Below are 24,007 nucleotides of genomic sequence, written 5' to 3' on the forward strand. Positions count from 1 at the left end.
ATGAAATGTTCTGTTAACGCTGAAGAGATTTTTTCGTTTTCTTTGCAATCATGAAGTCTTTTTTTTTTTTTTTCCCTTGGCTTTTCATTTCTTTTGACATATTATGTTTTTTTGTCTTTCTTTTCCTCTTGGTGTTCGGGTTTGTCTAGTCTAAAATTTAAAAAGTATTAACAGTTTAGTTCTTCATTCTATCAATGAATCAGCTGAACAGATGTGCTCTTTCTCTGACTGGATAATTACTAAGTATTATTTGAAAGTTTTACACAAATACCTTTGCCTATAAATTCATTGTTTTGCCTAGCCTTTAAACTCAGACTTTCCTTGTTGGTTTATTATGCTTTATATACAGTAATGTGTATACATTTGTAAAAATCATGCAGAGATTTCAGAGATAGAAGTTTCTTCCAGATTATCCAATGACTGGAGTGAAACACCAGATTTTCTTCTGAGATGTGATGTGACTATGGTCTCAGATTCTCTCCTACCTTCTGATGCTATTCAACCATGTCAGATAACTACTGATGCTTATCTAGCACACTGGAAATCCTGAAGTAAAATAATGCTAATATAGTGGTTCTTAAGCCATTTTGGGGGTCTTATTAAGGATGCAAGCAGAAGAATGAAGGTAACAACATACTTGTTGATCTCTGCCTGCCATCTAGGTCCACATCACCACAGTTAAGAGTTAAGCTGCTTTAGTTAAGAGTAAGGAAAGAACAATAGCCATTTTAACACCAGTGGTGTTAACGTACATGCTGTATGTACTCATCTAAGCATTATGTTACACAGTGTAATTGCAGGCTGAATTATATCACACTTTGTCACATGCCTTACTCCAAATTGAAGCTTCTTCTGTTTGTCCTTGCAGCAGCAGCAGTGTACTTTAATAAATGAACAAGCTTGGGCAACATTTCCAGAAATGTCTAAAACTACAAAAATAATTAATAGCAATTCATGCAGCATATGACAGAAGTGCTATTATTGTCAGGGAAACTACAGAGCCTGTGACTATAACTCACAATTTTATCTGAAAAATCAGTTGAACATAAAACATTTGTAATAATATTTAAAGCATAATATCTGATACATATAAGAGAGATGGTCCAGATTCAGAAGACTAACAGGAAAAAAACAACTACTATTACATTAGGCACATGAATTGCTTTTAACTGAGTTAACAAATTTTGCAGGCAGTTCTCAAATGTTGCTTATACACAAATCCTTTTCTCCTGCAGGAGACCCAGTTACTCTGTTTAGATTCTAGGCAAAAAGCTTACAAACTATCTACAAAGAGTTCTCCTCAGCATGGAAAAAAATAAAGCATGTAAAAAAAAAACCAAGGCCTGACTCTAAGTGGTCTGCAGTGCTTTGAAGAAACAAATTTGAATCCCAGAAGCAGACAGTGGAGCATGGTGCTTAAACTTAACATGCCCTACAAAATTAGTTTGGGTGCAAGCTACAAGGATGCAGCTATGCTGTGAATGGCTCCAGGCATCATTTGCAGTTAACCAAGCTATATTTGGACTGTTTTCCACTGCACAATGTACAGCATGTCCTACGTCTGTGAAATCCTTAGCTCAATGTGACTTTACTCAATTGGCCCCTAGACCACACAATGATACTACTAATACCAGGGAAATAAATGATCACTAAACACACTTGATATATTTGCTTAGCATGCAACAGCAATATTAATACATACACCAGCACAATGCAAGCAGATTCTGACGTATGCTATACAGTTTTAACACAATGGCCTTGATCCAGACATTTCTGGCACCATCTTCTACTGTCTTTCTTCATTTTGAAGTTACATTATATGGGGTACTCTAGATTTGAGGTAGCTTTGGTCTAATATTAAAATTAACTTAGAAAAAAAGTCTAATTTGTTAGCAACCTTTAGAAAAGCGCTGTGTGAACAATGATTTCATTAAAATAAATAAAACACTGAATAGATGGAACAAACCATTTTTGTTCCAGTCTTCATATGCTGTACTGCAAAACAAATGCAAATCTCTGAAAGAAATGTACTTCCTCAGCTGCCTACTTTTTTATGCTTAAAGTTTATAAACGATTTTGAAAAACTAGCATCACAAAATAGGAATCATTAGAATTCTGTGGATGTCCTTCTTATGATAAAGTACTTGAGTTCTTTGTCAAAAAACAGGTGAAGTAAATTCAGATGTGACAGAGGTCTCAACAAAAAATTAAACGCTGGTACTGAATATAGCAAAATTTTTCTGACCTCACCTGAATGGAGGTTACAGGACAGAAAATAATGGCCAAAAAAACCTACAGTTACTTCATTTAGCTGAGATCTAGCCAATATCATAAACTGCCCCATTCTTTTTGTGTATTAATAAGGTGCTGAGAGGTTGTGACCAGGACTTGGTGTTAGAAAGACACTGTAAGATTTTCTCCCACAATTTTACAATCAGAGCAGGAAGAGGAAAGGGAATGAACTGGGAAGAACTTTTACAATGGGTCATAAAACTGCTGTTAAATCTGTGGGCGGTATTTGTTAACAGTATAGTCTGAAGTGGCAAAAGAGAAAACTGATGAGGAAGGGGTATGAAGAGAAAAAAAAGAAGAGCAAGGACGGCAAGAAGGAAGTGTATGTGGCAGGCACTGAAGTGAAGCTGAAGTGCCTGTAAAACACAATTCTTGAAAGTAAAACTGTGAGAGGAGGAGGAGACATCATGGGCTGATATTGTCAGATAATTCTTGCTGAACTGCTTCAGTAGCTGCATGTGCCAACCTTGAGCTTCAGACATCAGAATGACTGCCTGTTAGAACAGTTTGGTTTGGTTCAAGGTGACTCATGTGTGCACATTCAGGATGTTTTATCTTCACCTGTCTTCAAATATAAAAGAAAGGCAGTGTCAGCTTCTGTTTCAGCTTTAAAATATTCACTATTGATAAACTTTCGCTAGTCAACTTCGGATAAGACTAAAGAAAAAACACCAGATAAAAGAAAAGAAATGAAGTCATTATTAGAATTTCATGTATATAAAGTTATGTCTATGATTTACTACATACTTTTCAGGCATAGTAAAAATTATATTCCCCTCAAACATCAAAGAGATTAAGACACACAGCTTGCAGCAGAAGGCAACAGGAGCCAAAAAAAAACAAAAACAAAAACACAAAAAAAACCCCCAAAGGAGTGAGTTTTTACTCAGATAGCTTTGCTAGGAAATAAGTGTTTTGAAATACTTTAAAGTTCTTAGATTGTGCAAACTTTGGAAGATGTTGTTTGATATCCTGAATGTCTTATCTCTTATCTGGACTAGTAAACTGTTCTCTTCCCTGGACTTACAAGATCCAGATCAACTCAATACACAGGCAAATGGCTCCTGCAGGGTTTTTTTCTCTAGATCATTACTCAGTATCTCACCTCTTCCTTGTCAAGCTCATTTAGTACTGAGGCAGGACTCTTTTGCATATCATCCTTGGCTTTGAGTCTTTGAGAACAATGACACTTGAAATTAAGCCAATGATTCCAGGGCTTGATGCTTTGCTGTCTGCTGTCATGAATGATCAATCTGGGTACATGTTAAAGAATAGCCACTTGTTTGCACAAGTGATCGAAAGCAGTTTTGCTAATGAAGATATTTGGGTTGTTTAGAATAGCATTTAATCTAAAAGATAATTACTGTTGTCTTATTTGTTATGTAACTAATATCTATGGAAAGAGAATTGTGTCACATCTCTCAGTAACATACAACTGGGTGGTAGAAACTGGGTTGACCTAGACAGACAAAAATAACTTTGGGAGGAGTGGAGGAAGGCTATGGATCATGTTCTGGTTTGTTGAATGTTGACCTAGCTCTACGGCAAAGAGTTTAACAAGTTCCAGCAAGGACTTGCTCCCAGCATATATAGCTGTAATTACTATAGGAGGGTTAGAAATCCCTATGTCCTCATAGGCTTTGTGCAGTGTCTGCTCATCAAAGACTTCCTGAGCCTCCTTCCAGAGCCTGTTGTTAATAATTAAAAACAAAACCAGTGATGTGATACACTGGGTAGAAAACAGGGCATCTGAAGTTTCACTGAAGAAGCTGGTGCAGCTTGCAAGTAGAAAGAAACCAAAAACCTGTGGCCCACAATGCTGTAAATGTTTTTGTTATTTGTATAATCCTATAAATGAAGGTTGTGGGATTTTCTTCTTTTAAGTGTTAATTTTGTACACTTACTCCTGGCTTTTGAGAGGTGGTCACATCCCTGAGGTTCAAACTGACAGAGGACAAATTTACTGAAGACTATTCCATTGAGTATTATTAAACTCAATGATACCATACAGGGTGTTCCTTGGCCACAACTTCTCAGGGAGTTACAGAGCATTCATGCTTGTCTTGTTTACCTTCCTTCTTTGCACCTATTATTCGTGTTACATCTTCACCCAAACGCTCACCTTTAAATAAACCTCTCCTACCTCCCATCAGAGACATTCTTCCAATACAGTTCTCTTCCTTCTCAAATAGATGGTGATTGGGAAATTGACTTAGGAATAATCAGAGTATAAGAAATGGTTTCAAGGTGCACCAGGGGAGGTTCAGATTTGATATTAGGAAAAACTTAAGATGTGTAGATGTGGTGCTTAGGGACACTGCTTAGTAGCGGGCCTGGCACTGTTAGGTTTACAGCTGGACACAATGACCTTAAAGGTCTTTTCCCACTTAAATGTTTCTATGACAAAAGAGAGGAATGAGGACAAATAGCGTAGCGCACTCCGCCTAGCAGTCACCATTCGTGGAGCAAGAACTCTGGTCTGATCCATCACATCTGTTCTCACGTGTACCTACACAGCCCTACCAAATTAAGTTAGATTTTGTTTTTCTCAGGAATGGTAATATTTTGTTTCTTCAAGCAGATCAGCTGATCTAGTACCACAGGTGCAGTAAACACCTCCCCACTCTGCAGCAGGCACTGCAAAATATGCAAAATATTAAAGTAGCACTGTTGTCTCCATTGCTTTTGACACTTGATTAAACAGCTGAGAGCAACAGTAACTGCAACACGAAAACGTTGTCATTAAACGGTGAAAGACAAGCAATCATAACTGCACACAAAGAGTCACAAGGAATCTCTCTGAAGTCCGCAATTCTGGATACTATGCATCCACAGCAGTTTGCTCCCACGGTAGTTTTGCGGTCTCACTGGTGAATCGCAGACTTAAGAGGTCAGAAACACAGCGGATCCCGCTGCTGGGGGTCTCTCTGCTCTATAGATGCGGTTTGATGCCACACGCAGTTTTTTTCAGGGCAGAGCGCCAGGGCACCCAAACACCCGTCTGCTTATTGTGCGTGTAAGCAGGAACACAAGCTGCCCTGCCGCCGGAGTGACGGGAGAGCTCCTTCCCCCGCCCGAACCTTTCCCCTCTGGTCAGCGACACGGCGGTGCTGTTCGCGGGGATCCGACGGACGCGGCCTCGGCTAAGGGGGAAGCGGCAGCAGTGGCTCCCGGGACGGGGTTGGCTGAGAGCTGCCAAGGGCTGGCCGAAACCTGCCTGCGGGGGAGGCGGAGACGGAGGGGGAGGAGGAGGAGAGAGAGGCGGTGGCAGTAGCAACAGAGCTGCTCGGGACCTCCCCTGCTGTCTGGGGGCCGCTGCTCCGCCCCGTTCGCCCGCCCGGCCCGCGGCTGCCGGGAGCGGCTCCATGCGCTTGGGCCGCCAGTGCGCAGCCGCGGCAGAGCTCAGCCGGGGAGGAGGAAGCGGCGCGGCGTGAGGGGAAGGAGGCCGAGGCCGACGGAGGTGGCGGTGGCTCATGGCTACGCGAACGGGCGGACGGATGAAGGGCGGGTGTGCCGGTCGCTAGCGCTTCCCGAGGCGGCAGCTCCGGTGGGCGAGGGGACGAGGCGCAGCCGGCCCCTCTTGAGGCGGCAGCTCCGGCGCTGGGTCGGGGCCGCGGCGGTGGCAGGTCCTGCTCCTCATCGCCTCCTTGTGGGCTGGTGTTATGGCCCCTTGGGGGAGCGCAGAAGGCTCCCCGGCTTGGAGGTCAGCGCAGCTCCTGCTCCTCGTCGTCTCCTGCTGCGGTAGGTACTGTGGGGGGGGTGACGCCACTCGTCCGCCTCCGTCTCCCGGGCCAGGAGGCGGCCGCACGCCGCGGGGGAGGGCGAACAAAGCGGCCTTTCTTCCGTCCGGCCTCCGGCGGCGCGGCTGTCCCGGCCGGCCGTGGGGTCCCTCAGCTCGCCCCGGCGCGTCCCGGGACTGCAGCTTTCCTTGCGGCTGCCCTGATAGTGTCCCCATCCTTCCCCATGCATGGCGGCCGCTCCGAACTCGGTAGCTTCACGTCTCGCTCCTGGCTTTTTGTTTAATATCTGTGGGGGTGGGCGGAAATTTCAGGGAAGTCCTTAAAACTGGGGATGGGATTTGGCCCAGCGGCCCTCGCCTTTCTTTCTCGCAGATGAGCGTTGCCGGTTACTCCGGACTTGGCGTGGGGCCGCGCAAACAAGCCAGCCCCAAATCCTCTGAGTCACGAATAATCTTAGGCTGTGGATAATGGGGATGCCTGGGAGATGTTCCACGTCCGGCCTGGTGTCTGGGGTAGGGCGCGCCTCTCAGGGGACACCGGGCTGGCTCTCTGTGATGAGTTTGTGACACATCAGCACAGGCTTTTGGAGCTCTTCCAGGGACCTTTGCTTCTGCTGAGCCTGTTCTCTGTTCAGACCCGAATGGCATTTCATTTATGATTATAAACCCACCTTTGCACTGACCTGCTAACAAAAAATGTTTGTGCAGATGTGCTAGGGAGTGTGCTTGCATTGATTTTACACTACGTAAGTATAAAGACACGATAGACCGAATGAGAGTCCTTGCATGTTTTCTCGGTGTTGTTTGTATTATGAACCTATGAGTGTAAGTTGTGTCCTTGGGCCCCCAGTGCCAGAAGCAATGTTTGGCACAGAGCTGGGCATATGCAACAGGGCTCTGGTTTAGCAGTTTCTGAAGTAGTTGCTTAAAACACATTATTGAGCATATGAAATTGGAATTTCTTCTACTGTTTTGAAAAACAAACTTGAGTCTGAAACATCAAGTTATTTCTGCTTTGTCCATGCAAAGGGCTTTGTCCAGCACATGCCTGTCCTGCAAAGATCAGTGCAAACTGAAAACTAAATATACCATGTAAATTTGTAAGAATGTTTCCTGTTTCATATTTACATGAGAAGAAGTAAGGTAAGCTTCTTCAGAAGAGAGCTACAGTTGCACCAGTATCTGTAGCTGAATAGCTATGCTGGCGTAGTTTTATTTTTGAGGGGACCTACTTGCATGAACAGTGAGGTACTGACCACTCTTTTGAATGCATACAAAGTCAAAGAAAAGAGTTCAAATATCTATAAAGACTGTTAAAAGTTTGGGTATGTTAAAAGCTAAGTTGAAAACACAACTGGAAAGGAGTTGGCTAGTGCAAGAAGTGGTAGAGAAAGTCTCAGGTCTGGATAGATTGATACTTATGTTTGCATACTTAATGTACTTGAGAAATTTTATTTCTGTGCAGAGTTTTTTAACAAACTCCATGTATTTGTTTTATTGTACTCATCATAGAATTGAAGTTAAAAGACAAAATGATAATTGTGATATACCTCATCAGCCTCACTGGTAGCTGGATTTGGATCACGATGCTATAACTTAAACAGTACTGTCAGCTTTACACTATCAAAATTAAAGCCACAGCACAATCTTTAGTTAGAGAATAAAACAATCAAGTAAAATTCTTGATGAATAACATTTTTTGTAGACTTTTAATCAAGGCTGTCCAGAGTTAAACCAAGAATGAAGGTTCCATAAGTTTCTTTTGCCTTGCTGAGAAACGTATCACCATCTGTTATCGCCACTGCTGGGAAGCAGAAGCTGCTTCTGATTCTGATCAGTGTGCTGCCTCATCCTCATGAGGGATTACTTTCTCCTAACACCTTTTGTTGCAAATGTCTGAAGTCCTGACCAGTTGCATTGCTTGAAGGAAGGGAACTCCCTCCTGCCCGGGCTAGAGCATCCAAAATGAATGCAAGCATTGGCTGTGTAGGGTAGCCCTGTCTCTAGGTGCTATTTGGTTGGTTTGTTTCTTCTGGGAGAAGGAAGTGGAGCTGTGTTCTACTAAAGCATTTTATCTCCCTGTACAACTGCTTTTAGCTCTTCTAAAATAAACCAATTTAATATGGGCATGAATTTGATCAAGGCAGCACTGACGGCAGAGCTCTGGTCTGTGATGTTGATCCTGAGCAGAGCCCTGTACATATCGTGTTATTGTGTGTTAAGGCTTTGAATACAATAGGCAGTACTCAAGATAAATGCATAGTTGGAAAAGCAGTAGTTGCTTTCCATTATGGAAAGCATCACTGGTTGCTTTCCATTATGCAGTTGCACAGCTAAAATGTCTAGAATTTTCCACTAATTAAAATACTAAATTCACCAAGGCTGATATGTGGGCATTGAGCTCTCAAGAGAATGTTTCTCTGTTTCCCTGTACTTAGTGAATTCTTCAAACCTTCCTTCTGATGATGACTATAATTATAAAAATTTGAGAAGGAGGAATACTGATGAGTGAAATATTGGAATAGCACTGACAAAGAGAATTATAGCTCAGTAGGGTGTTGGGCAATGGGCTTTTAATATGTCTGGCCTTACTGTTGACTTGGGAATTTCATATCCCAAGAAATAATTGATTGTATGTACCTATATAATCCTGGCATGGTTTTTACTGGGACAAATAGTAAGACATTTTTGTATATCTCAAAGGTCCTAATAGTTCTCTGATTTCAGAATAACCATGTGGTGCAAAGGTGGGCTTTTTTTTTGGGGGGGGGGGAGTGGTGGGGGTGGAATGCCTTTTGAGAAATTGGTCCTGTTCTTCAGAGCAATGTTTTTAGAGCCAAACTTTGATGATTGATCAACTGGAAATCAATCTTAGAATTATTGAGTCATTCAGATTGGAAATGACCCTCAAGGTCATCAAGTTCAACCATTAACCTAACATTGCCACTTCCACCACTACCCCAGGTCCCTAAATAACACATCTACAGGTCTTTTAAATATCTCCATGGATGGTGATTTTAAGTATTTTCTTGTTAAAACATGAGCTTAGAGAACTGAATTCCCAATGTTACATTCTGTTTGTTTTTTATTTCACCCTTGGCCGGATGGTGGTTCATATCTTATTGATACTGTGATAGAGCATTACTAGGAGCAGTTGGAGAGTGATTGGTGTTCCAGAGCAGAGGCTGAGTTATGAAAAGTGACTGAAGTGTCACAGTGGAAAGCTAGGACTTGCCTGCCTTTGGAATGGAATCCATAAGCATGGGTATTTGGCTTCTTCAGATTCTGGAAAGTCTTGTTTTTGTTAGTCTTAACTATACCTGTCACCCTGATATATTAATTTGAATTTCCATTCCACTTGAATGGAGGAATACAGAAAACTTTTATAATGTTCTATACAGTTGGTAGTAGTCAGTGCAGTAGCACAGTAAGTAAAATTCTTGCTTTACCAGGTGTAGGACAGCAAGACTGAAACAGTTCAGAGACAGAAATGGGGGCAGATAGAGATCAGTCTTGATCTCCATGGTGGTGAGTGAGTACTCACTTGCTTTAGTGAGTACTTGAAGCACTAATGACTGAGAAACATTTACAGAGGTCAGAAAATTATTATTCCACAAAATTGTAGATGAAACAATGTTTTGTGATGTACTCTAGGTTTCCCTGCTCTTGCAGGGGGGTTGGACTAGATGATCTTTCGCGGTCCCTTCCAACCCTTGGGATTCTGTGATTCTGTGTAACTACTGATATTACAATACTATTGATGTTATTCTGCCCCATTAAAGAAAGACATATTACACTTATCTAAGCTTTAAAACACTTAGCTTTGGGTTAGACCCATCCCAGGTTTCTGTGGTACAAATGTTGCTTGAGATTACAATGAGGCTATATATGTGGGTATGTATATAAATCCTTATTCATTTCATTTGAAGATAAGGCAAGTAAAATTGTTATGGAAGTTCAGTGATCAGGACCTGAATTTTACTTGTATGTCACTTTTCTAATGGTGGTATGAGCAAAAATAAATAATTCTTCAGGATCATTCACCTTGTTTGAAGGAATAGCCTGAATCATGTAAGCAAATAAAGTCTGTCAGCCAGTTTATTTGATTTTCTAAAGAATTTGAACTATAAAGCCAGAACAGATTGTCCTAAAGGAATGGCTTGGCTTAATAAATTGTTGTACTTTAAACTCTTGAATGTCACTCTTCAGTAATACTTTTGTGATACACTGAATAGATATATTTTGCTATGCCAGAAATCGTTTTATTGGCAAAACTGCTGCATTTAACTTATTAGAAGGGTTTGTAGTGCTTGAAGTGAAAATGCTGTAATTTTAATGCCATAGGAATTTGTATTGTCTAACAAGTTGATCATATGTCAAGTTGTGCAAGTCCAAGCACACTCCCCTGTCTGTTCAGAGCCACAGTTAGGTCTGTTGTCAAAGTGAAGTCACATGGACAACATTTAAAGCAGTGTTCATTTGAGAGGAGAAGAAAAAAAAACCCCACATCCTCAACAACCTCATAGCAAAAAGAGTTTAATCTAAGGTAGTTGACATGATTGTTATTATACACTAAATGAGAAAGTCATCTGCCAGAGGAAGAGCAGAGAGATACTTGTAGCCAGAATCAGGACATAAGCCATCTGACTTCATTCCTGTCATCAGAGCAAAGAATATAATTAGCATGGCTTTTTTGGCTGTTTCTGTCATTGCTAGGAGAGAAAGAGCTCTACTGGGTGAGTGTTGGAAGGGCCCTGCCGGTTTGTTTGACTCCTTTGCTTTAGTCACTCCTATTTTAATATCAAATAGATGTAAACTGCATGGGTGTTATTTCAGCCAAGCGCTAAATATATTGATTTGTATTTGTCCTGACTAAAACTTGCACTTATAATCAGTCTTGTGGTTCATTAACAGATCTCAAATTTTTAAACTCGATGTCTTTGATATGTTAAGGACATTCCTCCACTAATCACTTATCTTTTGCCATAGGCCTCAGTTTCCCATTCTGTAGACATGATTTTCATACTTGTTAAGTATAATCCAGTAATTTGCTTACATTTTTTTAAAAAATCCATGAGTACTGTTTGAATTGTGTGAACAGTGTGATTTTGCTTTCCTAGATGTCTCTGCATTTTCTAGTTTCAGTGTTCCATTTATATTGTCTCAGATAGTTGATGATTATGTTAAATATTGGAACAGCTGAGCTATCTAGCTGGGCATTGAGTGTGGTTTGTCAACAACCTGGAAATTTTTTGGCTTGTATGCAGTTCAGAATTGCTAGCTGTAACGTTTTGTGGTACTCGTTACTACAGAAGTGTCAGTTGGTCAACAAGATTCAGCCTACTCAGTTTACATGGTTGTAAGAAAACACGGGATTCCAATGCATTTGATGCCCTGAAAGTTCGCTGTAGATCAGAGTTCCTGTGTTTGTCCCCTCAGTAGAAATAGTGGTTTATAGCAGGCTGTATGAAACTGTACTGTAAAGAATTGTGATGTTCTGATTACATTTTTTTCTCTACACTTGATTTTTGGCTGCAGTTGTTATTTTACTAATGCTTTATTGCACAGAGATTTACAGTTGCATTGAAATATGTAGTATTGATTTTTGTATGTATGTTTTAAACTACTATATTTGGCATAATTGACAGATCAGTGCAAATTCTGTCAAAAGCACTATTGTAAATTGTGGTTCAGACTTGTTTCTCTGAACAGATGCTTTAAATTTGGATATACTATAACTTTTGCTACATCGTTAATGTGTTGATGGGTTTTTTGTGTGTGTGTTTTTTTTGTTTTGTTTTGTTTTTAGCTAGGCAGGCGTATATAGTAACTATCTGCTAGATTTATATCCCTCCTATTTCTGTTTGACAGTCTGAATTTTAGGTTATGAGGGAATTCCTGTTTCTTTTTTAATCTGTTTTGTGAGGAACGCTTTTAGAATGTTCCTGCCCCTACTAACTTGTTACTGGATTAAAAGTAAGTTAGCAAGCAAGAATTAAGAACCCCGTCCCCCCAATTAAGAAAGCTTAAGTAGTGCATGTCTTAAAGGGGAGGGGAAGAAGTCATATGAAAACACCTGGTTTAGTAGCTCAGATTGTCCTAAGATGGTCTGTCTTTTCATTTATGCTCTTGTGACTTACCAGTACTTTACTAGATACCTTTAGTTGGTAAGGGAATTCTTTGAGTGCAAGAAAGCTGAACTTGCTTGCTCTTAGTGAACTATAAACTTTCCACAAAGCAGTGAAAGTGAACTAGTCGTGTTTCTCTGTAATTGGAAAGTGCACTTGAACTATGTATTAGAATGTGAACTGCATGTTTTCACCTGTCTGATTCTGTGTCTGTCATTACTATCTTCCCCTTAACATCTAAGTTTCCTTTGCTAAGTGGAAGCCCCCAGGACTGACTGGGTAACCGACTGCAGCCAGAAAACTGTAGAGTGATCCTCTAACAAGCAGTGTAAGAACACTGGCATGTGGTGGAAATCTATAATGAAATTGCATGTGTTTAAAAGTTAGGAAGAAGTGACTCTTCTAGAGGTTGCTATAACTTGGTTTTATTATTCCAGCTTTGTGTGAACCTGTTGGGAGACATAGATAGGTCTCTGAGAGTGGAGGTTGTGAGAATAGTTCTTTCATGGAACTCCTAGTCATTTAAGGAATTGCTCCTTTACAAAGAACTTTTGAGTAACTGAAGGTAAGCAGTTTAGAACAGAAAATGGAAGTTCTGTTTATGCATGTTGTAGAGGGAAGGCGTGCACTTACGTTCATGTCCTCTGGCTTCTGGAATTTAGCTGTATATGAATTTTTGTAAGACTTTAGTATCTTTTTTTTCTACACTTTACAAAGTATATTAGAATCCTGTAAATTAGTATACCCTGGTAGGATGTTTTCCTTCTATGAAATTGTATTTTGAGTAACAGACATTAAAGCTTCAATTGTGGATATTGTAGTAACTGGGGCTGAGTCAGATAAGACACAGGTCACATGCAGTAGAAAAAATCCACATAAAGTAGAGGCTTTAACCCACCCCTCCTGTTCTATACATCATACTCCGCAGAGTCGCTTCAAAGATAGGATTATTCTAGAGTCCTGATTAATGTCCTATTTTATTCATAATATTGTTGCATTTACTCCAGCCTGCTGTTCAGCCTGGAGAGAGAACACAGGTCAGCAGGAGAGCACCTGAAGAGCAGCATGAAGGAATTCCAGCCACTCCAGCCAGTAAGTTGGCTTCATCAGGAGCCCAACTCAAATACCTATATGCAAACATGCATAGTATGGGGAATAAATAAGAGTTAGAGGCATGTGCATGCCTACAGGGCTGTGATCTTATTGTCATCACATAGACCTGGTGAGATGGATCCTATGACTGCAGTGTTGGAATGGAAGGATAGAGGTTTTTTAGGAAGATCAGGCAGGGGAGACGAGGAGGGGCTGTTACGTTCTATGTCAGTGACCAGCTGGAGTTCATGGAGCCTTATTTGGGGAGGGATGGATGAGGAATTGACTGAGATCTTAAGGGTCAGGATTAAAGGGAGGACAGGGGACATAATGCTGGGGGTCTGCTACAGGCTGTCAGACCAGGAAGACTGAGTGGATGAGGGCTTCTATAGACAGACGGGAGCAGCCTCGTGTTCACAAGCCCTTCATGGGGGACTTCAACCACCCCATTACCTGTTGGAGGGACAGCACAGCAAGGTCTGAGCAATCCAGGAGGTTCCTGCAGTGCATAGATAATGGTTTCTTCCTCCCAAGTGATGGAGGAGTCAACAAGGAAAGGTGTGCTGGATATTGTTCTTGCCAATAAGAAAGGTCTGGTGTGGAATGTCAGACTCCAGTGCAGCCTTTGCAGCATGTGGCTGTGAAGGAGTTTGAGAATCTTAGGGCTGCAAGGAGGGTACACAGCAAGCTTGCAACCCTGGACTTCAGGAGAGCAGACTTTGTCTTCTTCAGGGGTCTGTTTGGTAGAGTACCATGCAATAAAGTCCTGGAGGGCAAGAGGGGCCAAGAAAGCTGACAGAGCTGGTCTTGTTCAGCCTGGAGATGAGAGGGCTCTAGGGAGAATTTGCAGCAGCCTTCCAGAAACTGAAGTGGCATATAAGAAAGTTGGGGAGATTTTTACAAGGGCATATAGTGATAAGACAAAGGGTAAAGGCTTTAAACAGAAAGAGTGTAGATTTAGATAAGATATAGAGAAGAAGTTAATTACTGTGAGGCCAGTGGTGCACAGGAATGGGTTGTCCTGAAAAGTTGTGGATGCTCCATCCCTGGCAACGTTTAAGGCCAGGTTAGATGGGGCTTTGAACAATCTGCTCTAGTGGAAGGTGTCCCTGCCCAGGAATTTAAATCAAAATGTGTGTCATAACCATATGGAAATAATTTGTGACTGGGCCTAGGAGAGTGCATAATTCTTTTTTTTATCTACAGTTGATAAAGTATGGAGACAGAACACTTCTTCTTTCAATAACATAAACATCAGTTTAAATTTTCTGAAAGAGGTGCCTATTGATGAGGGAAGATGAATGATAAAATAATCATATTTCTTGGTGACAGTGTCATGCAGCTGGAAGTACCGACTGGGATGTATTTGTGTAGTTGTGTACCTAAAGGTACTAAAAGGACAGCCAGTTCTGTGGCAAAAGTTTAGATAGTGTTTGTGGTTAGAGGTAGTCATGAAGGCTGGAGAGCTGGGATGGCAAGGGGAGGAAAGATTAGGATGTCTTGGGAAGGTGTATTCACTGCAAAAGGTGGCAGGACTGTTCTTCGGTGTGGAAGAGCAAGCCATGCCATCTGGGAGAGCAGCTATTGTTTAAGGGGCTGTGCAAGTGCAAGGGAGGAAGTGAACCAATCCTCTTAAGGGTTGTGATGGTTGCTGAGTGAGCATCTAATCAATTTTAAATCTAACTTAATCTAACTTAAAGAGTTACTCTTAAAGACTTAGCAAGAAATAATAGAAGGGGGATGAGTGCAATGGGAGCTCAAAAATCACGAGGTCTCTCTCAGGCTAAGTGTTCTTAGGCAGGGAGATGTTACAGAAACATTAGATTCTTGCATTTTACCTGTACTGTAAAAAATAAGTGGATGAACAGCCATTTTTGAACATTTTGTAGTTTGTTGTATGGCTTTTGTCAGTGTTTTGAAACATCGCTTTTTTGTAACGCTGTTATGTGTTCCTCTTTCTGTCTGATCCTGGCATTTGGCAATTGTGCACTCTCAAAACAGCTCTACTGCTGGATGTGCCTGGGAGCTGTATGCTTCTAGAGTCCAGTTACTAGTGACCTCCCTGTTGCTGCTGATCCAGCTAACGCTGTTTCCAGTGCCTGTTGCCTTGGTGTTGTCTAGCTTGTCTCATCCAGTCCCTGATTTTGGGTTATCTGTTGTCTGTCATCTGTGCACACTGTAACAGAGCTTCAGTGCTGTCACAGTTCTCACGTAAATCACAATCTAATGTACCAAAGCTAAGTAGTAATGTTACTAATCTCTACTAAAGTCCACAATACTATCTTTTTAGTTTTCTTCATCCATTGGGAAAATCTGGGACAGTACTGCCTGTGCAGCCCTTTTGCCTTTACACAGTGGATGAACAAGGCTTGGGAGAAAAACTACACCTCTGTCCTCTTGCCTCAGTGAGGGCCACAGTCTGCTTTCTCCAGTGTCTGTTGGAACCACACAGCTTGTGTGTGGTGCCTTTGGAGTCTGTGAGGGACTTCCTTGGAATAAGAGGTCTTGTGTTTTAAATATGCAGACTAAGAGGAGCAGCAGTGCTGCAAACTATCCTATGCAGTGACATCACCCGGGGATGACTCCTTTGCAAGTCAGGTCTGCCCAGAATGAAAGTTAGGATCATGGCTGGGGAGCTGAGACTCCCCTCACCCCACCCCCGTCCACCCCCCCTCCACACACATATTCCTGAGAGAAAGTTCTAGCAGTGCTTAATAAAGACTTTTTGGAGTATTATGAACTACTGAATTGTACATCTCTCTTAAAATGTTAATTAAAAGCATGGAGGCCAGGAAAGGTGTATGTGGGACTGAGTGAGTCTATATTTGAATCTCTTTCACCAGTTTTCTGGAACTGTCTGTAGTTTGTGGCTTTACAAAGGAAGTGGATGTGAACTCTGAATATAGCCATTTGAAGCATTGGACATGAAGGAATTTGACATAAAATGCAGTAGCTTTCAGAAATGATTAATGACCAAAATAAAGCTGAATTTAAATTTTTAATCTGAGATTGGGCTTGCTGACCATACTGCACATTTGGGAGCCAGTAAAATGCTCAAAGCACTTAATTTGAAATAAGTGTGCACAGTTTATCAAGTGTGTGTTATTTAAGTAAAATGATCACATCTAACAGTTTTTTTTCAAGGGGGATGAGCTACTCTGGTGGGAAGAAGGTCTGAACTAGCTTTAAAATTGTGAGCTGTTGAACATGGGTCATAAATTATTGCTGTGAATCTAAGGATCATGCCGTTATATTCTCACTAAGCAACTCCCTCATGCCTGTACTGAAATACTGTGTATTTTAATAAATTTTTGAAGCGTTTGAAGATAATTTATATAAACATGTAAACAGAGCCTGTGTTCTGCAGTTTATTTATGGGGATCCATCGTTTTGGGTCTGCTTTTCTCCCTGTTTCTCCCTAGATCTGGAATTTTGCTATTAAACAGGAAGGACATGTACTTAAATGAGTGATATACTTCATTATATAAAGGCATATAAATAGAAATTTGAGTATGTAGGCATTATGTCTGACATTGATCTTGTACTTGTCACCATACTATGTCACATTTTTTGCTATTTTAGAATTCATTGCCTCCCTTTAAAAAGGGTGTAGGAGCAAGCGCTGAATTTTGTTAGCAGGTTGGCTTTTAATAGAGTAGAATGTCTGCCTGTGGATATAATTTTTTACCCTTTATTTAACAGCTCAATTAGTGCATTGAAGCCTAATTTAACCATTTTCCTCTTTAAGCTACATTCCTTAAAAAGGAAACCCACAGCTATTTGAGCCTTGGAACCTTTCTGTAGCAGCACAGAGTAAAGCATTCCCTGTTCTAACATGATCATTATTATTTTAAAAAAATATTATCAAGTACTATATTCTTCAGTTAAACCTATCAAGAGATAGGATTTGTGTAGGGCAGGCTAAGAAGTTCTGTCAGTAATCCACAACTTTGTTTCCTAGCCAAGACTAACTTTCTCTGTGCTTAACTATGGTTGTCTCCTGTTAGATTTGCAGGCTTGCCTTAGCCATTCCTAAGTGAAGTTAATAATTGACTTCATCCATAATTCTGTGTCAGCAGAAGTTGACAAAATCAAGGTAATCTTAGGTTTTCCAATGTGCATATGATTTAGTGTAAGTACTACTAAGTTTTGTGGATGCTATGTATGTGTGTATATATATATATATATTTGGAAGGGGGAGTGTAGAATTTTAATCATGCCTAGCCTTGACTTTGCTGTGCCTTGTTGTGATCGGTTTAAATTTTACTGCTGATATCAGTAAGATTAAAGTCAGACTGTAGCGACAGGACAAGGGGTAATGCGTTAAACAGGGGAAGTTTAGATTGGATATAAGGAAGAAATTCTTTACTGTAAGGGTGGTGAGGCATTGGAATGTATTGCCCAGGGAAGTTGTGAATGCTCCATCCCTGGAAGTGTTCAAGGCCAGGTTGGACAGAGCCTTGGGTGACATGGTTTAGTGTGAGGTGACCCTGCCTATGGCAGGGGGGTTGGAACTAGATGATTTTAAGGTTCTTTCCAACCCTAACTATTCTATGATACTATGAAAATGAATTGCTTTTAAAAATGTGTAAAAATTACCTGCAGTTTGATCATTAGAGGCCATGAAATTAACTTTAGACCTTAGAAAGTCTCAGGGGTATATTTAATAATTCAAAATTATCTTTATAAAAAGGTGCATTTGAAAGTTTTACCCACCCAGAATTATTGTACAGCACCTATCTCCTTTGTAGGTGATCCACATTAGAAACCTGTACAGTCCGTTTTGCTTTGAGAGGGCAAAAGTCAACAGGCATACCATATGTACTATCACTTTTAGCTGCAGCAAGCCTAGCAGTTACCTTCTGGGGACTGAGCTGGCTAAAATACTTACAGTGAATACACATCTCTTGAGAAATCATATTATCTTGGTGCCCCAACACTGGTAATGACAGAATCCATGTAAAAATTGTCTTGTAATGTCAGTGCTATGTTTCTTAGTACTTCCACAGATGATCCAGAAAGCAAAATCAAGTAAATAGTCAAGTGGGTAACAATCAGTGGTGAAGTATAAACAGTATAAGAATTTGCAAGTATTCTGTCTTCACAGTATCTAATTTATCACAAATAAACCTTGCTCTTCAGTTTTGCACTCTATAGCAACTTGAAAGTACTTAATTTTAGAAGGTAATACATGCATATACTATCAATAAAAGATGAGGAATGGAAAACTGGTACCATGAAATGGTCCAGATTTGTTTTATACTTCTTTCCCAGAGCTGTACCTCTTGTAATGATATCCTCTTTCTTTTTTGAATAGCCAACACACAGTGAAACCAATGTCCTCAAACTGTGGCTTATCATTAATTTTCATTAGGTAGAGTTGCCACTAAGAAATTGTAAGGGATGTAATCTGCTTTCATCAATGCACAAGTGTAATAATGCTTTTAATGCAAATTGAAAAGAAGCTGAATCCAAAAGAATACAACTGCTTGTCAAGTTTGGTAAATGGTATTAACATAAAAACTAGTATCTTTTTTTCACATAGCTATTTTTCAAAGTATTCTTCATCACTTTCTTCAAAAAGTCATTTTGTTTCATTTCATACACAGGTTGAATCTCAGTATCCAAACAAATAGCTGCTGTTTGAATTTTGTTCCCCAGTTGGCTATTACTTTGTATGTGGCATCTCTTTGTAAAAGAATACTTGCACATCAAGCAGTGACTTGCTGGTCCTGAGCTTTCTTATTAAAAATAGGCTTGTACCAAAAGAATACTATAAAGCTAACTCACACCTAAGCTTAGTACACTTTACTGCTGTGGCATATTTAAAAAAAATCTTCAACTAATTTTCTTCTTTCTAAATAGTCATTGTGTAGTTGCCTGAAAAAAAGCTGTTTATCATCTGAGGTTGAAGTATTAAGTTAGACTAATAACGTCTCACACTGATACTGTTCCTGTCAAGTGTTGTTGTTTGCAGGGGGGAAACTGAAGCACAGAAAATAAATAGCTGTCCTATGGTTGTGAATGAATAGTTTGTTACTGTACATTTTCTGGTCCTGTGTTGGTTTCGTGTGAGTGTGAAGTGGTGGATATTGGTTTGTCTTAAGGCAGAGTCAGTGTGGGAAAAGGCAGGTTTATTAGAGGGATGAGGAAACAAGAATGTGGTTTAGTGATCTGAACTGCTTTTCAGAGAAGCCTCAGTTCTCAGTGTAGGCAGACTAGTCTGTCCCTGAGAGGAAAGATGAAAAGATGAAGAGTGGTCTTAGAGTATTTAAATGCAAATCCTTTTGGGAATTACACACTTTCTGAATTTTCATTGTGGAACTGGAAATATGCTACTTTGAGAGGATTGTGTCTGTCCTACTTCACTTAAAATTCCAACTCCTACCCTTGTCTGTTTGTGCAAATATGTCTGCCAACTAGTTTCTCTCATCTGCAAATGCCAGTCCTCTTCTGCTCATAAGAAACACAGTCCATTGTATATTTCAGCTATTGTTTCTTAAGTGAATGGATACTAATGATTTAAAAGGTTTAGTGATGATCATCGAACACTTAGAGAGCTCCTTAAAGCTGTCTTTTATTTGAAGCCGACAGGTAAAATATTTTTTCACCATGGATTATTGTATTCTGTGTGGAAGCTCTTACATTTAGGAACAAGAAATTTTGCAGTGAAGCCTTTATGTTGGAACACAAATAGAAATGCATTTTTTATTTCTAAGTTTCTTATTAACTGGATTTTTGGGACTGTTACTCATCTGCCAAATATGGTAGAAACAGTACAAAGTATTTGGAAGTTGTGGGGAAGGTACAGATGTGTACAACTGCTGTTATGCTATGTAGTCCATGGGAAACTAGGCTCAAGTTCATATTCAGATTGCCAGATAACAGCGAATATGTGCAAACTAAACAACTGAAGCATCTTTTGGAGTGTCGGATTGTGAACTGGATGGACAAAGGGGTGAGCAATAATGATGTAACTTGACCTTCAGTCATCTGGTGTTTACTTAAATGATTCTTGGCAAGGATTTCTCTCAGAGGAAGAGTTGAAACATGTCTTGGTATGGTGTCCTTTATATTTAATAAGATTTTTCTAGGAAGCTACAATGCAGAAAGAAGTTGTTGGAACTTTTTTCAAGAAGAAAGTTAATGACTCATGTAAATGCGTAGCAAGAATGTTTTTTGGTCAAGGAATATATGAGATGAAGAGCTGTAAGAGCTTGTGTCAAGGCAGAAGTGGAGATAAGGTATACTAGGTGTAGGGATAGAATACTGGAAGGTAATGATGAATACCAGGGTAAATGGTGATAAGATTTTGGAAATACCTGTTAGATCACGTTCTCTTCTCTGATGTGTTCATTCCTCTTATTATATTTAAGCCTTTCTTCCTATTTGTGCTTTTGTCATAGGAACTCTGTCATAGTGAGAGCATGTGTGTTTGTATGCATTCACTTGTGCTAAGACCTGGAGGGGCTGGGAGCATGTGCACATGTGAATCCCCTTTCCTAGTTCTGCTGGTGAGATTGGTATGTGGGTAAGCCCGAGAACCAAGGGTATTGCAGATCAGCAGCCTCGCAACGGGGTTGAAGCTGGGAGCAGTGATACAGTACCAGGCATGACCATGTTTTAGTGAAAGGAGGCAGCATATTTCTTTGTCAGTCACCTCCATAGGGCTTTTTCATTAAGATGGTAATACTAGGTGAAAGCGAATGGGCCAATTCAAATTTCAACTATCTAACTTCTTAAAATTTGTTTGCTCTTTTGAATTACTCTGAATTGTCATGTTTTAGCTGTAAATTCATAATACAATGAAACATCAAATTTGGGGTTAGTTGACCCTGAGATAAACAGATAAAGCATGTATTATGAATTTTTATAGACATTACCAATTTTTTGCAATGTAAAACATGATGATTCTGCTGTACTGGGATACATGCATGTGGTTGACAGGGTCTGGACAGGAATGTTTCCTGCTCAACACTTTTCAGGCCACACCTGGAATACTGTGTTCAGTTTTAGTCTCCACTTCACAAAAAAGATGCGGACAGGCCGGAGAGGATCCAGAGAAGGGCCACAGAGATGATCAGAGGACTGGGAACCCTGCTGTATGAGGAAAGGTTGAGAGAGCTGGATTTGTTCAGCCTAGAGAAAAGAAGGCTCAGGGGAGGCCTTATCACAGTGTTCCAGTATTTCAAAGGTGGCTACAAAGAAGACAGAGACTCCCTTTTTGTGAGGAGTCACATGGAAAAGATGAGGAGTAATGGGCACAAGTTACTCTTGGTGAAATTCTGACTACACAAAAGGAGATTTTTCCTCAGAATGTTCGACCATTGGAATAATCTCTCTGCCCAGGGAAGTGGTGCATTCTCCAACACTAGATGCTTTTAAGATTCGGCTGGACAGGGTATTGAGATATCTACTCTAGGTTATACTTTGCCTAGAAAGTTTGGAGCAGATGATACTTGAGATCCCTTCCAACCTGGTATTCTGTGATCTGTGCCTGTTTGAGAAGGAAAGCAGGATATAGTTCAAATTCCATATTACAAAAAGAGTGAGACAAATCTGAGGGATGCAGGACTTTTGTGGCATGCTTAGAGCTACCCTAATGTAATAAAACCTGGGACTTTGACCCATACAATGTGAGACTTTTTCTTACTGACTTTATTGAGAGTAGGCACAGAAAGTGCATTTAGGGTCATACAGGCAGCCTTTACTGTATATTATGGCATCTACCAGTTATTGTCATCTTCTAATTTCTGTAACAAATACTTCCCTTGCAAAAAGCCAAAATCAGAATCCATATAGTAAATTAGCTGTGTGTCTACTTTAATACATTTTAAGTTTTCCAGTGGTAATTTGTGTGTCAGGGATGTAGTTTGATAGCATGGTAGTGATATGCTGAAGTGTTTTGAAACGAACTTTGTCTGCTCTCTTTGACTCATGTTATGTACGCTATGGCTGTCTTGAAAGTGTGCTGTACTCTGCTAAACTGCCTAAACTAGCTGTCAAGTCAAATGCTTATTCAACTCTACAGAAAGGGTTTCTTCATTCCATTTTGCTAATATCCAACACTCCTGTTTCTAGTTCCTGATAGTAGAAGATTGTGTTTATCTTTTCTAACCACTGGGAACCCTCATGGCAAGAGGCTGCAGTACCTTGCAGTACAGTGCAATATGTCAGATGTTCACTACTTTTCATCACGTATAAAGTTGGCAGTGTTAACTGTCTTTATATGGCACGTACTGTTTTCTCATAGACTCTTCCGCCTCTGTAGCTACTTCTTGCACAATTAATGTAATTCAGACTTTCCCAAATGCTTCCCAAAGTTTCCACATTTGGAAAGGGATGAGCCTTCATTTTTAGTGTTCAGACTTTTGAACTTTGCTCTGAGTGACTGGGGGAGAGGGGGAAGGTGAGGCAGAGGGTAGCTGCAAGTCAAAGTTCTGTTTCACTTGAGTTTACCATCCTGTTAATCTTCAGTGGTTTTTTAGTTCTGATAGTTTTACCACTTAAATAAGTTATGTTTAGCCATTCTTTCCTTTGTTCTTCCTACCACCTTGGTAGATCTGTGCATGGGAAATATAAAGCCATAGTGTTTGCTTTCTTCAAACCCTCTTGACTCTGCTGTGGTTCCTGTAAAGCACTGCCATTTGATTATATTTTGGTACCTGGTGGGCTGGGATTTCCAGTTGTATTATGTATTGTGCTTTCTTCTTGTTCTTTCCTGTTGTCCATGATAAAAATGTAACATACACAGTTTTCACAAAGCAGTAAGATCTGTGGAGCAAGAGCTGTTTTTCTTGTTTGTACGGTTCCTGACATAATAAAGCTATAATCATGATAAAAGCTTATTTGTGGTGTTATGGAAAAAATGCAGCAGTATGCTACTGTGTTCGATAGCATAAGCCAAATAAAGAAGACTTAATTTTTTTAATGTAGTTTTCAGACACTCTGTAGAGTTTGAAATAAAAGGTGTTAAACTTTTCCAGGTGTCCTCATGCTAATGTGTGAGACACAGCACCAGTAGCATTCTTGCAGGACAGGAATCAAAGGATTAATAGCAGATAATGTGGAGGAGAGACAGAGAAAAGAAGAAAATACCTGTTCTCCAAAGAGAGGGAAAGAAGTACCAGTTTGGGTCTTCGAGATTTACAACTGTTTGTCTATTGCATTTTAATTCTGTAGATATACACATGACTACTTCTGGACTTCTTAAAATATCCATGGGGCTTCCTGAAATTTTAAAATCAACATCTCGAATCACTGCAGTAGCTGTAATGGTGTGTTCATGAAGTGCACACAGTGAAGTGCATAAAACACTGGAGAGAAAATACATTTCAGTAGGTTATAAATTTTACTGCCTATTTCCTTTATCATTTGCTTGCTTTGATGAAGCTAATTTGTTTGAAGAATGTAAAAGTAGGAAGGCTGCCACACACAGAATTTACATGGGTGGGGAGTGTACCCATGCAAGTATGTGTGCACATGTTTTTACCAGGAGTATGCTTTGGCTATTTTAAGATCTGATTCTTAATTAAAGACATTATTAATATCAGTAAAATCAATTTCATTTCTTGCAAGCAGTCTGTCTTCTATTAATGTCTGTCTTTTTTTTAATAGAAGCAATTCACAGTGCATTTTTAGGAATGCAGCTATATTACAACTGGCAAGTTAAAGCAAGTTCATCTCTTACTCTTCCTAAGTCCTGAGGATATTTAACAAACAGCATAGTTTAGGCAAGTCTAGAAAATTAGTGTAG

At 40.2% G+C, this 24,007-nt stretch overlaps 1 protein-coding gene across 1 annotated transcript in view; it reads left to right on the plus strand.

The window, feature by feature from the left end:
* Positions 1 to 5,675: 5,675 nt before the first annotated feature.
* LRP12 (LDL receptor related protein 12) overlaps positions 5,676 to 24,007 on the plus strand; it is a 52,626-nt gene continuing 34,294 nt past the window's right edge. The window contains exon 1 of the mRNA XM_005150915.3: positions 5,676 to 6,033. Within this exon, the coding sequence (XP_005150972.1) occupies positions 5,955 to 6,033 (79 nt within the window). The 5' untranslated portion in view covers positions 5,676 to 5,954. The remainder of the gene's footprint in view (positions 6,034 to 24,007) is intronic.

Source organism: Melopsittacus undulatus, chromosome 1, assembly GCF_012275295.1.
Source record: "Melopsittacus undulatus isolate bMelUnd1 chromosome 1, bMelUnd1.mat.Z, whole genome shotgun sequence".
In the NCBI taxonomy this organism is placed as follows: Eukaryota; Metazoa; Chordata; class Aves; order Psittaciformes; family Psittaculidae; genus Melopsittacus; species Melopsittacus undulatus.